This window comes from Anomaloglossus baeobatrachus, chromosome 6 (genome assembly GCF_048569485.1).
Source record: "Anomaloglossus baeobatrachus isolate aAnoBae1 chromosome 6, aAnoBae1.hap1, whole genome shotgun sequence".
Taxonomy (NCBI): domain Eukaryota; kingdom Metazoa; phylum Chordata; class Amphibia; order Anura; family Aromobatidae; genus Anomaloglossus; species Anomaloglossus baeobatrachus.
This window is the reverse complement of record NC_134358.1, coordinates 171,967,936-171,982,583: the sequence shown is the minus strand read 5'-3', so window position 1 is coordinate 171,982,583 and position 14,648 is coordinate 171,967,936. Positions and strand designations below refer to the sequence as shown.

Here is a 14,648-nt window from a genome sequence, read left to right as displayed (position 1 = left end):
TTCATAAAACTCCAAGGGATGCAAACCATAATAGCCTCTTCTAGGCACAGAGGTATAACAGCAAATAAACTGTTCATTCAGCAGGCACATATGTCAGTGTGGGCTGACTTGAACAGATTACAGTCCATTTTCCTGGAGAAAACTTTCCATCAAAAAGAGGGTACGGTCACCAGTCTTGGTGTCGCCTTCAGCAGCTTCCAGCACAAAACAGCAGTATTCAAAAAAGTCCGGTCACTCAGCAGTTTCCACACACTGCACTTTGCTCATTCTCTATAGCAAAGTGAGGGACTAAAGTGAACACATGACCTGGACCTTATTCAAAGCTAGCCAGGTGCATGTAATCAAGACCTTCAGTGCTAGGATTGAACCCAGTCCTACCTGGCTTTGCCTCAGTAGTTACCCATGTGTCACCCAGTTACTGTATAGGTTTAATTGAATGCAGTCATAGCTTGTTCAATTGTTTTGTGGATATCATACATGTAGCAGGGTTCCTGAACTAACAATTGCACACACTGATATTAAAGGAATCTTTAAGGAGTTGACACTGTGGTCGTTGATATTGTCATATGTTTTTACCAGTAGTGGTTTAGAAGTTGTGACAGGAGAAATCAAGGGTAAAGGCCCAGTCACACACAACGACTTACCAGCGATCCCGAACACGACTTGATAGGGATCACTGGTAAGTCGCTGGGAGGTCGCTGGTGAGATGTCACACAGTCAGACCTTACCAACGATGCAGGAACGATACAGGTCGCAGTAGTGACCTGTATAACAATCTCAGCAGTCACTGTGACCCTGTCACACAGTGTCAAACACAGCGATGTGTCCTGCCCAGCAGGACATCGCCTTTGAAGAAAATGGCCTGGACCATTCTGCAACGACTAGAGATCTCACAGCAGGGGCCTGATCGCTGGTAGGTGTCCCACATAACGAGATCGCTAACGGGATCGCTACTGCGTCACAGAAACCGTGACTCAGCAGCGATCTTCCTAGCGATCTCGTTATGTGTGACGGCAGCTTAAAGCCTACATCTAAAAAATAGTTGTCATTGCACGCTTTGTGCACAACATACAGTATATCTAATCTCCACATTTGAGCGGTAAGGGTGTCATTTTACATTTTAGATCTGACAGATGAAAGGCTAGAATCTCCCTCATGTAAAATGATCAGAATTTATCTTTAATGTATTTTTGTGTCATTACAGTGAAAATAAGATAAAGTACACAGAGCGAGTGAAGAGCGGGGTCACTGGAGAGATGATATGGCTACAAATTAATGAGCCCACACCAAGTGACAAGGGCAAATATGTGCTGGAAATGTTTGATGGAAAAAATACTCACACAAAGGACTTAGATCTCTCCGGACAAGGTAAAGATTGATATGTATTTTATATAGACCTAAATAATTCTAGGTTACGGCTACTACCTAGTAATTATTATCAGATATTTAGAGAGCGTGTCATTTTTCAGCCAAAATATTTTGATAAAGGGAAGGAGGGAAGGAATGAAGGGAAAGAAAAAAGGAAGGACAAGAGGGAAAGTGAGGGAAAGGAAGGAAGGGAGGGAAGGAATGAAAGGAGAGAAAAAAGGAAGGAAAAGAGGGAAAGGGAGGGAAGGAATGAAGGGAGAGAAAAAAGGAAGGAAAAGAGGGAAAGGGAGGGAAAGGAAGGGAGGGAAAAAAGGAAGGAAGCGAGGGAAAGTGAGGGAAAGGAAGGAAGGGAGGGAAGGAATGAAGGGAGAGAAAAAAGGAAGGAAGAGAGGGAAAGTGAGGGAAAGGAAGGGAGTGAGGAAAGGAGGAAGGAAGGGAGGGATGAAGAAAGGAAGGAATAAAGGAAGGGAAGAAGGAAGGCACAAATAAATGAAGGAAGGGATCAATAAAGGAAGGGATGAATAAAGGAAGGACGGGATGAATAAAGAAAGAAAGGAAGAAAGAAAGGGATGAATAAAGGAAGGGATGAATAAAGGAAGAAAGGGATGAAGGAACAGAGACGAAGGATAAAGGAAGGAAGGAGACAAGACAGCTTGAAAAATAAATAGAGAGTATTTATTTCTCTGTCTATTCGCTGTTTGGGCATATAGCCTTACAATGAGTTCTACTGCCAAACCTGAATTTACCATGCAAGTTTTGCAGAAAACTTGTTGCAAATGTATGTTTCTTTTCCACTTGGTCTGAATTTACCTTTACAGCCTTTAATTTATAATCCTATCAATATTTTTTTTTGCAGCTTTCGACGAGGCTGTTGCAGAATTCCAGAGATTGAAGTAAGTATATCATGACATTCTGCACATGGCATATAAAATAAGAGTATTAGCAACTCCCTAATGGCGCTGGTGTCCTGTAGGAATGTGTTACATTGTAATCAATATTTGCAGTTCATTGTTCTTATCGCTAAGTAAAGAATATGACAGGATGTAATTATTTACCCAATGTTTGCTAAAAACCAGCACTAACCCCTGTGCGATTCCAGACCTGACACTTGTGAACACTGATCTTTTGTTGGCCTACTGAGGATGATATCCAATAGACCCAGTACTTCCTCCGATTAATTAGTAGCAGGGTATGTACACACGTTAAGTATTTACTGCATTTTTGTCGTGTTTTATATCATGCAGTTTTTGTTGCAAAAGCTGAAGTATTTCCTAGTACCAAAGTGAAAGAGATTTCTGAAAATTTTATTTTTTTTCTTATTTTTCCTTGCAGATTTGAAGCAGTGTCACAGCTGCAGTCTGCGTTTTTCACACATTCTAAAAACTGGGGAAAAAAGCATTACAGAGTGCAGAAAAATGAATGTGTTTTTTATGCAGTGTTTTTCCTGCTAATAGATACTTTTTTTCTTTATGCATAAATGTCTGCAAATACTTACCGTGTGCACATGGCCTTAGTTGCTCAAAAGGAGAATAGATTGTGAAAATTGCAGTCAAATGGTTTTATCATAGTTAGTTATACTTGTAAAGAAAAACGTCAAAAACGTCCTTTACTGTATATGGAGAAGCCTATAGAAAGTGTTTAGACCATTTCATGGTCTTGGGTTACAAGTCTATCAGTTTTGAATCACTTTTTTCTAATACATATACACATTAATTGTCCAAGTTTTACAAGATACCACTAGGGTGATAGCACTCGTTGTGACTAGCTGCCTGACAGCCAAATCAGCAGGCCATTGGCCATCACAGAGGGTGGAGTTTTGGCCATCACAGAGGGTGGAGTTTTGGCCATCACAGAGGGTGGAGTTTTGACCATCACAGTGGGTGGAGCTTTGGCAATCACAGTTAGTGGAGTTTTGGCCATCATAGTCGGTGGAGCTTTGGCCATCACAGTTGGTAGATCTTTGCTATTACTGTGGGTGGAGCTTTACTAATTACACTGGGTGACATTTTGGCAATCACAGTGGGTGGTGCTTTGGCCATCACAGTCGGTGGAGCTTTGTCTATCACTGTGGGTGAAGTTTTGGACAAATGTAACTAAATGCAGTGTTCTGTCACCATTACCCTGTAATGTACACTCAATATATTAATAAAAACATCACATAAATATAGTTTAAGAAGTATATTCATAAATGTATCATTATATTCTACCTCATAAAAGGCGTCGGTGGAAATTAGTGGATGAAATTAGCGTGAGACAGACTAACTGGAGCTCAGGTTCTTTGTTTAGCTGAGAAGACATGCAAGTAAGTTCTAATCTTTCTTTCTTTTACTTCAATAACAGGCAAGCAGCAATAGCAGAAAAGAGTAAGTAACCTTCTATAATCTTCTAATCTTCATACCATTACATGCACTTATATTGCATTTATTCATTCCTGCAACTAAAGTAAAGCCAGCTGCTCCTAGTAAGCAATATGGAAAATTAACCAGTGCACCTCCAATCATCCCATACAATGTTATAGAGCAGGAGGGACCCCACATTCACAAGATTTCTTCTACTTCCACAAGCACTGCTGGAACTATTGTTTATTTTCTGCCATTGTGTATCTGTAGCAGTGCACTGGCATTATTGCTTATGAGGACACTATCAGTAAAGCTGCTTTCACACATCCGGTTTTTGCTGCGGCACAATACGGCGCTTTGCGGGAAAACCGCATCTGTTTTTTTTTGCCGCTGGGTGCGTTTTTTCCACATAGACTTTCATTAGCGCCGGATTGTGCCGCATGGCCTTGCGTTGTGTCCGTTTTTTGCCGGATGCAGCATATTTAGCCGATGAAACGTTCAAGTGAACGTTTCTGTCTGCGGCGAAAAAAACGCATAGCGGCATCCATAGGCTTGCATTGTAAATCGCGCCGCATCGCGGATGAAACGTTCAAGTGAACGTTGTGGAGACACGGGGCTCAGTGGGCGCTCTCGTCCACTAAAACCCGCCGCCTTTAGAAAGACAGCGTGGCTCAGGGCTCATCCCAACTGAACGCCGGCCTCCCTAACCGTGGGCATAACACTACTCAGACAACACAGGGTGAGGGAACCACAATAATTAGACTTTATTGGATCCCCAAACAATTAACGGCACATAACACATAACCAGCAAAACACACAAATGTAACAGGCAACAGAGTCTCACCCTTCCGCTGGCTCACCAGGGATTTAGAATGTCCATGCCTCACAGGTTCCAAGCTGTCTGAGGTCTGCAAAGTCTGTAACAGGTGACTGAACTGTCCCAACCTGCGTGTCCTCCTTAGGTAGTCCTGGTTTGATGTTACAATCCTGGCAGCCGGAGTCGAAATCCCTAGGCTGTGGATATGGTCTCCAACCGGATCCAGAGTCCCTACATTGAAGCCATAAGATGTCCTGATCCTCCAGTCAGCTCCAAAGAGCTTAGACTGAATCCATCAACCATCAACAACCCCTGGTGGCTTAAAGAAGTCCTTTTTATAGCCACAACCTTCCACTTGGGTACACTGTGTCCTCATCGATTGGTTGGACAAGATTGCTTCTCCCATTGGAGGAATTTCAAGCTGCATGGACAATGTTCATTTAAATGATATGGGTAGAAAGGCTGAGGGTGTACATGTAAACTGGGAGTCACCGTCTATACAATGGCTACTAAGGTAATTACATTATCAATACACAACTACAATACAATGGTTACTGGAAATGTCTGGAGAACAATACGTTTGGCTTTCAGTGGCCAACACAATTACATTGAGTCAACAAGAGTCTTGTAAAAACAATGAGGGACTTCTCCCCCATCTATAGACAATCTATCATGCTGTCTGGCTGGATTTTAAGAAACGTTAACCCATGAGAGTCCATGTCGTCACATTCCTCCCCCTTCTTAATATTAGCCAGACATGATAGGCTTCCGATCATCCTTCTCCTCTTGACGGCATTGTCCTTTTTAATGGTGAGGTCAGCAACAGAGGCTCGCATCTATACACCTCCCCCTGATTACCTCCCCCAAGTTGAGCAGCCATATTGCGGACAAGCACTAAGGTGGGGTCCATGAGTTGGGCCTGCACAAATCTCCCACTATCAATCCTCCCCCAGTCAACGGCCACAGTGTGGTTAGGCTTACTCACGGTTCTTGGCTCAGAAGTAGATGATGGAGACCGGGAATGCAAACCATCTCTGGAAAAGATGTTAGAAAGATCCACATCAGGGTCCTGCTTGGCTTGGAGGTGGGTGACGGCTGCTTCAAACTGACTGGATAGTCCTTGTCCTAGGTCATTCTCCAAATTGACTGGTGTGAGCAGGTAATTCACAAGCCCCACTTTCCCTTCCCTTTGAGTGGTATCTAAAACAACAGGCTTGGTGGGGCCATCTATGAACCCCACTTCAACTTCCTCCTGGCTAGTCCCCGAAACAACAGGTGTGGGGAGGCTGTCCATAAACTCCATATGGACCTCTTCCTGGTCAGACCCCAAAGTAACTGGTGTGGGGACGGTGTCCATAAGCTCCACATTAGCCTTGCTCTGATTAGTCTCCACAATGACAGGTGTGGGGAGGCTGTTCACAAGTCTCACATCAACCTCTCCCTGGTCCTTTCCCGAAATAACTGGTGTGGGGACGGTGTCCATAAGCTCCACATCAGCCTTGCTCTGATTAGTCTCCACAATGACAGGTGTGGGGAGGCTGTTCACAAGTCTCACATCAACCTCTCCCTGGTCCTTTCCCGAAATAACTGGTGTGGGGATGGTGTCCATAAGCTCCACATCAGCCTTGCTCTGGTCAGTCTCCACAATGTCAGGAATGGGGAGGCTGTTCACTATCCCCACATCGATCACTTCCTGGATGGTCCCCAAAATACCAGGTGTGGGGAGGCTGTCCTCAAGCTCCACCTCGACCTCTCCCTGGTCGGTTTTTAGGTCCAACTGCACACATGCCAGAGGGACGCCTGAGCGCTGGCCCTTAGCCAGGGAGATGGATAATTGGGAATCTGGTAAAGGGTCTTCTGGGGAAACAATAACTGGGCTTACCAGAGTGATGGAAGATCCAATGTCTCGAAGTCCCTGAGCCTGTATATCACCGACCTTGACCGTCTGGATGTGGGGATGGAGGTTGGCTGGTGTACGGTGTCCGGCCTGCCGTAGGGTGTGGACTGGATAAACCACTTCCTCAGCTATTGGTGGTTCTTGGGAGTAGCATTCCTCCGGTCTCGTTGGTTCATCTCGGCATATGTTGACTGGTTGGAGTGGCAGATGGGCTCCAAGCATGCGGCCTCGGTTTTGGAGACAATCTTTATCTATATGTCCATTGCGCCCACATGTATAACAGCGCCATAGATTGGGCGAGTCACAGGCCCTGTTTGTAGTCCTTTGTTTTGGCGCAGCTTCTGCTGGGTAGCGGGACCATCCTTCTCGAGTGGCTGGTGCTAGCAGTACGGCAGCTGGAATCCCATAAACATATTCCAGAACATAAGCCCTCTCTTCTCTTGAGGATCTAGGCCCCAATGCTTCCAACAACGCTGTGGCTTGGGCCATTTTGGACAAAGTTGATTCCCGATTGTCATTGGATCCATGATGTGGCACATAGTTTAAATCCTGTGGGTCAATATCGGCGGGATCCTCATAGTCCTCTGCATCATTCTGGGCATCCCAACGGACTAATTTCTGGATCAAGTCTGACCGAGTCTCAGCGTTCCAGTAGATAATCTTTCGCCTCTGGCACAGATCCTGTAGCATCCATTTACTGCAGCGGTCGTATCTCCTCTCTTGTCCTTGTCCCATGGCTGAGCTGGTGGGGTTGGACATGGCAGCGTCCGAAACCTGAATGCCTCCCCTATGGCCTGCTGGGTATGCTTATGTGCCTCCCTGGTTGTTGAGCCCTGGACGGTGTCCGAAAACACCAGTCCACTGCAGCTCCCCTGGGTAAACCAGGCTGAGTAGTATCCCACTGCTGCCACCAATTGTGGAGACACGGGGCTCAGTGGGCGCTCTCGTCCACTAAAACCCGCCGCCTTTAGAAAGACAGCGTGGCTCAGGGCTCATCCCAACTGAACGCCGGCCTCCCTAACCGTGGGCATAACACTACTCAGACAACACAGGGTGAGGGAACCACAATAATTAGACTTTATTGGATCCCCAAACAATTAACGGCACATAACACATAACCAGCAAAACACACAAATGTAACAGGCAACAGAGTCTCACCCTTCCGCTGGCTCACCAGGGATTTAGAATGTCCATGCCTCACAGGTTCCAAGCTGTCTGAGGTCTGCAAAGTCTGTAACAGGTGACTGAACTGTCCCAACCTGCGTGTCCTCCTTAGGTAGTCCTGGTTTGATGTTACAATCCTGGCAGCCGGAGTCGAAATCCCTAGGCTGTGGATATGGTCTCCAACCGGATCCGGAGTCCCTAGATTGAAGCCATAAGATGTCCTGATCCTCCAGTCAGCTCCAAAGAGCTTAGACTGAATCCATCAACCATCAACAACCCCTGGTGGCTTAAAGAAGTCCTTTTTATAGCCACAACCTTCCACTTGGGTACACTGTGTCCTCATCGATTGGTTGGACAAGATTGCTTCTCCCATTGGAGGAATTTCAAGCTGCATGGACAATGTTCATTTAAATGATATGGGTAGAAAGGCTGAGGGTGTACATGTAAACTGGGAGTCACCATCTATACAATGGCTACTAAGGTAATTACATTATCAATACACAACTACAATACAATGGTTACTGGAAATGTCTGGAGAACAATACGTTTGGCTTTCAGTGGCCAACACAATTACATTGAGTCAACAAGAGTCTTGTAAAAACAATGAGGGACTTCTCCCCCGTCTATAGACAATCTATCATGCTGTCTGGCTGGATTTTAAGAAACGTTAACCCATGAGAGTCCATGTCGTCACAAACGTTTCTGTCTGCGGTGAAAAAACCGCATCGCGGCATCCATAGGCTTGCATTGTAAATCGCACCGCATCGCGATCCGGCGCGATGCGGCGCGATTTACAATGCAAGCCTATGGATGCCGGATGCGGCGTCCTGCAGCAAAAACTGCATCCGGCCGCCGGATGCGTTTTTTTGAACTGCGCATGCTCATTATCAAGCCGCATCCGTCAAAACACGGACGGGCCGCATGAAAAAACTTATGCAACAGATCCGTTTTTTTTCGCCGCATCCGTTGCGTAGGTTTTTGAGCCGGATTGTGCCGCACTGCAAAAAACGTATGTGTGAAAGCAGCCTAACACTGTACTGGGACTGTTTATAGGGAGACACTGCTGGCACTGTATAGATGGCACTGGAATAGTATTGGTATCACTGATAGCACTGTTTGTTAATCAGCTCAAATTCGTGCCAATGTTAATAGAGACACCCTGTTTACAAGTAAAAAAACTTATTGCTGCACACTTGTAAGTTTTACCTAGGGTACTGGGAGGTGGGTGACGCTTGGGCCAAACCCCTGGGTTTAGTTGTGGTTTTAGGCTACAGAGAGACACAACAGAACTTTTAGGCAATTTTACTTAGCGCATTGCTTTATAACAGAAAGGTACAAGTTATGGTTACACATGGGCACAGATTCTTTGTACATTGGTAACAGCTGGTAAAATTTCAGCCACATGTCTGACTTCCTAAGTACAGTCTAATTTCAGGGCTACAACAAGGCAGTAGTCCATTTTGCTTTCCTTCTGTCCCTGAAATGGACTCTCAATCCTATCACGGGTATCGATTCTTAGCAAGTCTTCTCAGCAGGTCATACCCAACACCAGGCCTCTTTAGCCAAGAATGGGAGCTCCTATTTACCTACTTTTCCTGCTCACATGAGTGATGGGAGTCTTGCATAGCCACACTTGCTTTTCTAAGGGATAGGAAGATGCCTCTCCCAACAAGACGCTTATATCATCACTTCGCAGGACACAGAGTCACCTCGCTCAAGCATTAGAGCACATTTCAATGCAATACAAATGTGAGATGATATTAAGCAGTAAATAAAGATGATCACAAGTAGGGATAAAATGTTTGCAACAATGTCAGGGAGAGTCAATAAGCCACAGTATTGCTAATCTGATGACAATTCAATCTTGTAAAGAGATTCATTCTATTAAAAAAAAATAGTTGTTCCTTATCCCTACCTGCTTTTTCTGTCGGTTTGTCTAATCATCTGATATCTTGAATACTTATGTTGATGTATCTTCTGTCCTTCTAGATCGCGCCAGAGTCGTAGGAGGTTTGCCTGATGTTGTTACCATACAAGAAGGAAAGGTAAAGCAATGTCTCATCAATCTGAGCTAAAGGGGCAAACAAGAATTATGTTGATTTTGTAACAGTTTAAAGGTCTGACTATAGGAAGAAGGAATACTGCAGGTAGCGATTCGTAGTGGTCACTCAATCATAAGTCAAGGGGTTCTATCAGGTAGCTCACAGCTCCAGTGTGGAGGCTAAAGGACCCTTTATAGAAACTGTATATTAATGTTAAATGACACAGATAGTGTGCTCAGTTTACAATCATTCCCTGTCCAGAATACCAATAATTGGAGATTATTTTCAGTTTGCAATGAGTAAAGCCTGCTTTACACGTTGCAATTTCGCATACGATATCGTATGCGATTTGCAACACCCCCATCGTATGTGTGGCATGTTAAATTTGTTGAACGTGCCGCACAAACGATGAACCCCCGTCACACGTACTTACCCTTCCATACGACCTCGATGTGGGCAGCGAACGTCCACTTCCTGGAGTGGGAGGGACGTTCAGCGTCACATCGACGTCACGCGGCAGCCGGCCAATAGAAGCGGAGGGGCGAAGCTGAGCAGGACGTAAACATCCCGCCCACCTCCTTCCTTCCGCAATGTGGGCCGGGAGCCGCAAGACGCAGGTAAGATCTGTTCATCGTTCTCGGGGTGTCACACACTGCGATGTGTGCTACCCCTGGTACGATGAACAATCTGACGTGCAATTCTAGACAAAGGTACGATGTGTATGCGATGAACGTTTTACCGTTCAATCGCAATCGCACGTACCTGTCACACACTGCAATGTACCTTACGATGCCGGATGTGCGTCACTTACGACGTGACCCCGCCGACACATTGTAAGATAGATTGCAGCGTGTAAAGCGGGCTTAACCCCTCCTGCACTTTGATTAAATGTGACATATGTTTAATACTGTATACATACCATAGTGTAGTGTGAGTGGGAAAACGGGCATTTTCCACAAAGCGTTTGTGCCGCATCCCTCTGTAAAACTTTCAACAATTTTGAACTTTTCAGAGTCATACTTTTTTTAGTCCAATTTTGCCTGAGGAAAACAAGCTGCCTAATAATTTCATACACCTTTATAAAGGCTGTTGATATCATTAGGCTGCACCTTTCCCCATTACACAAATACACATCATCTGATCTGCTCCGTCCAATAAACATTTAGGCCTTGTGCACACGCTGCGTTTTTGATGCTTTTCTTGGTGCCGTTTGTTGCCCAAATCTGCATGTCTATCTTTATGCCAGCAAGGTCAATGAGAATTCTGAAGGGCTGTGTAGGTGTAGGTTTTGGTGCAGAATATTTCTGCACCAAAAACTCAGCGTGTGCACATACCCTTAAGTTTATACAGTTTGGAGTTGGAAAATCTGCATAAAAATGATGATATAGACAAAATGCTCACTTGCCTAATAATTGTCAACACAGTGTAGTTTAAGGGGGCATGAGAGGGCATAATGACTTTATAAGGTGATACTCTGAGGGTATTATTTGTTTTAAAGGTTTACTTGGGGCATTACTAATGGGCTAGTGGGTGCAGTACTTGCCTTGTCCTGGGCACTGCCAGCCTACTCTATGCCACTGTTTGGCTTCAGAGTATTCTTCAATGTAGCAAATACATCATTTAATACAGCATTATTAAATATCATGGTATCAGATGCCTAAGTGATCCAGTGTTGTGATGTGTAGGAATCCATTATTTTTGAGACACCCATTCAACAGATAAGACTTCATTCAACCAATATTTGACTTGCTGCCTAATTTGATAAAATGTATAGTAGATCGCACCATGTCACAATGCATGCAGGTGATCGTGTTGTACAGTTTGTTTCCTTTTTTTTTACATAAACCCAATAGTTCTTCACACGGCGCTCATATCTGTGTTGTACACTTTTAGGCACTTAACCTGACATGTAACATCTGGGGTGATCCAGTTCCTGAGGTCACTTGGATGAAGAATGAGAGGGAACTGTCAGGAGATGACCACTGCATATTGAAGTTTGAGTCCGGGAAATATGCCAGTTTTACCATTACCACCGTCTCTCAAGCTGACTCTGGCAAATACTGCATCCGGGCAAAGAACAAATATGGCACTGAGACTAATGATTTTACTGTAAGTGTGTTTAATCCAGAGGGTGAAGAAGCAGCGGAGGAGGAGGCTCAGACTGATGCTAAGAAAAAATAACTAAGAGGGCAAAATTAAGGAGGGTAGAATGATGTTAAGTGCTATTAGCGTGTGAATGAGATGTTGCTTCTTAAACCCCTCCTAAGATCTCTCAGCAGTGCAAGCGTTAAGGTAAGATAATTCCTGACTCCTGTGGCAAAATCCTGGGAACTTGCACTTTTGGGAAGATTTAAGAGATGTTTAAGAAATGATGGTTAATTGACTCCACTCCTTTAACCTACCTCTTTTTTAGACTGCAATTTAGTTAATTGAGACAAGTTAAGTCAAAGCTGTTACCTGCTCACTGTGGTTGCCATTTTATAGGCTGAGGCTATTATTATGTTTATATGGTGTCCATCCAGCTATTAGACATTAGCTGGACTATTAGCTCAGCCCATAAGATAACGCTCTACAGTGATACCAGGTGAAGAAAGTTTACGTAAACTGTGAATCTAATGATTTAGATATAGACACAATATTCACCATTAAAATAATGGAGGCGGACGTTCATGTTTCCATGTATCTAAATATTACATTTGTCTTTCATCGTTCATTTTAGTAGTTAGTATCCATTTACATCCCATCCCACTTAAATCCCTTTCATTTTAATATTTAGTCTTAATTCTCCAAAAACAAAATCATAGTAAAGTGAAGTGATTCTAGAACTAAGAACAAAACTGACGCAACAAAACTCAGTGTAAAAAATATAGCTTCTACATTAGTCTTAACTTTATCTAGACTCTAAACCTGTACTATCTGATATAGTTTGATAACTTCTCAAATCTTTAGTGTCACATCTCCACAATTCAATTCCACGTTTCGTTATGTCATCGGAGCACAACATTGACATTTAGACAAATTTATCACATGATGGACGCTAATGGCTTCTAGAGAAACCCAATGACAAGTTATGGGGACTGTTAAGTTTATTTCATAGTGGCCACTATTTTTTATCTAAAATATGAAGTAACCAGCAACAGAGGCTCCTAATATAACTTCCAATAATTCCACAGCCTTACCCAGATAATTTGGCCACTATGCCCTAAATACAGAAATTTTAACAATCCTATTGTTAAAATGTGACATCTGACCTTTGTGACGAATGAACCCAACAACTAAACCGCAAAAATGATGAAAGCACCCCTGACAATGTCGATCTGTTGGTTGCTTTGTCTGAAAAAGTAATTCTGCTAATAAGAAAATGCTATAGCTGAGCATAAAATCAATAACAACAAGCAATTCCAAACAAAGTAAAAGTTACAAAAAAAGTAAAAAACAATCATTAATTTTATGAATTACCTGTTATAGCATCACAAAGTGCGACCACAGGTACTATTATATCATAATCAGATGAGTTGGGTGAAAGAACTGGAGTGTCGTTAGGACTGAGGTCTATATAATAAAGGTCTGCATTGGCATGTCTTACAAATGTGAATACTTTATTCCTTCAATCTCAGCAGTCAAAATTACAATAAGTTGTGTGTTTCTATTATTGTGCATTATCGACAACAGTATCCCTTTCTAACCACAAAATTTTGTGAATTTCTCTTTTCACATCAATATCCACATTGTGAATGGTATACGGATTTGGATAGGGATTTAGATCCTTGAGATAATACAGAAGTGCTCACTAATGGTAAATGTTCTTAACAAAAAAAATCCCATTTTTAAGACACGCCAAAGGGGCTTATCTTCCAATAACGAGGCTTGTCAGGACACAACCCAGAAGATTGTAAGAAGTTCTGGTTTTAGGAGTCTAATGAAACAGTGCTGTAGTATAACTGTGTAATATCATACTGTACTGTACTATCACCAATATACTGTATCCTTCAATAGCATTCACTCTCATTTCTGGTAATCACTGAGTATTCGGTCACTGTATGTGTCTTTCACTGTTCACTAATAAACTGAGCACATATTTTCATCTCTACCTCCACCATTGTTTCACTGCGTGTCCTTCTTTTGATCACCAACCTTCACCCTCCGCACCATGAATAACAGTGCTTGGATTACAATTACCTTCACTAAAATCATAAGGAATTTCACAAATCCATCATCCGCAAAAACTATCTTTACTGACATCCAGGAAAGGTTTATGAAAGAGAATCAGATATTTAGGTGAAGTTGAACAATAATAATTTCACCCAAATATCACACCTAACATTTAACCACTAGATAGGCAGCAGCTACATAGAAGAGAATAACGGAGAGACGTTTTTCACATAGCGATGGACTCTAAGCAGTAGATTTTGGTAGACATATGTAGATCACTATATATATATTTTCATGCAACAACATATATATATATATATATATATATACACACATATATATATATATATATATATATATATATATTTGTTATGCAACAACATAAACATAAAAAAGCAAAAAATTATTGAGTTGAGAGCAAAACCGGGTTTTGCAGCCTCTAAACTTCCAACGGTCATCAAACAACTCCGCTGTCTGTGATCGCATCTGCTGGAATTCTTTAGTTTCTGTAATTTTTTGTGGTCCATATAATGGAAAACCTGACTGTATACACCAATGCAAATGTGAGGAGAGCCTGAACCTGATTCATCTACACAAGACCTATTCATCATGGATTTTTATTACCAAAAACACAGCAGCAAATGTGCACCAAATTGTGTATATTTTGCTCAGGTTTCAGATTTACCCGTGATTTTTCCGGTCAAGTTTATCCAGTTCTAAATGTGGTAGACAAATTTTGTGTCTTTAGCATTATTAGCAGCTAACTATGGAAGAGAAGAAGTATGATATCCCCATACAGTTACCCTGCACAGTATTTCCTCACAAAGACCCCCTACACAGTATGATGTCCCAACACTGCCCCTGTACCT

At 42.9% G+C, this 14,648-nt stretch overlaps 1 protein-coding gene across 3 annotated transcripts in view; it reads left to right on the top strand.

Annotated features, from left to right (window-relative positions):
- The window catches only part of MYOM1 (myomesin 1), a 175,824-nt gene extending 162,101 nt beyond the window's left edge, over positions 1–13,723 (top strand). For all 3 annotated transcript variants that reach the window (XM_075314490.1, XM_075314487.1, XM_075314489.1), the window contains 5 exons: positions 1,205–1,368; positions 2,225–2,261; positions 3,709–3,731; positions 9,575–9,630; positions 11,521–13,723. In XM_075314490.1, coding sequence (XP_075170605.1) covers positions 1,205–1,368; positions 2,225–2,261; positions 3,709–3,731; positions 9,575–9,630; positions 11,521–11,808 — 568 coding nt within the window. In that variant the 3' untranslated portion in view covers positions 11,809–13,723. The remainder of the gene's footprint in view (positions 1–1,204; positions 1,369–2,224; positions 2,262–3,708; positions 3,732–9,574; positions 9,631–11,520) is intronic.
- Positions 13,724–14,648: the final 925 nt, after the last annotated feature.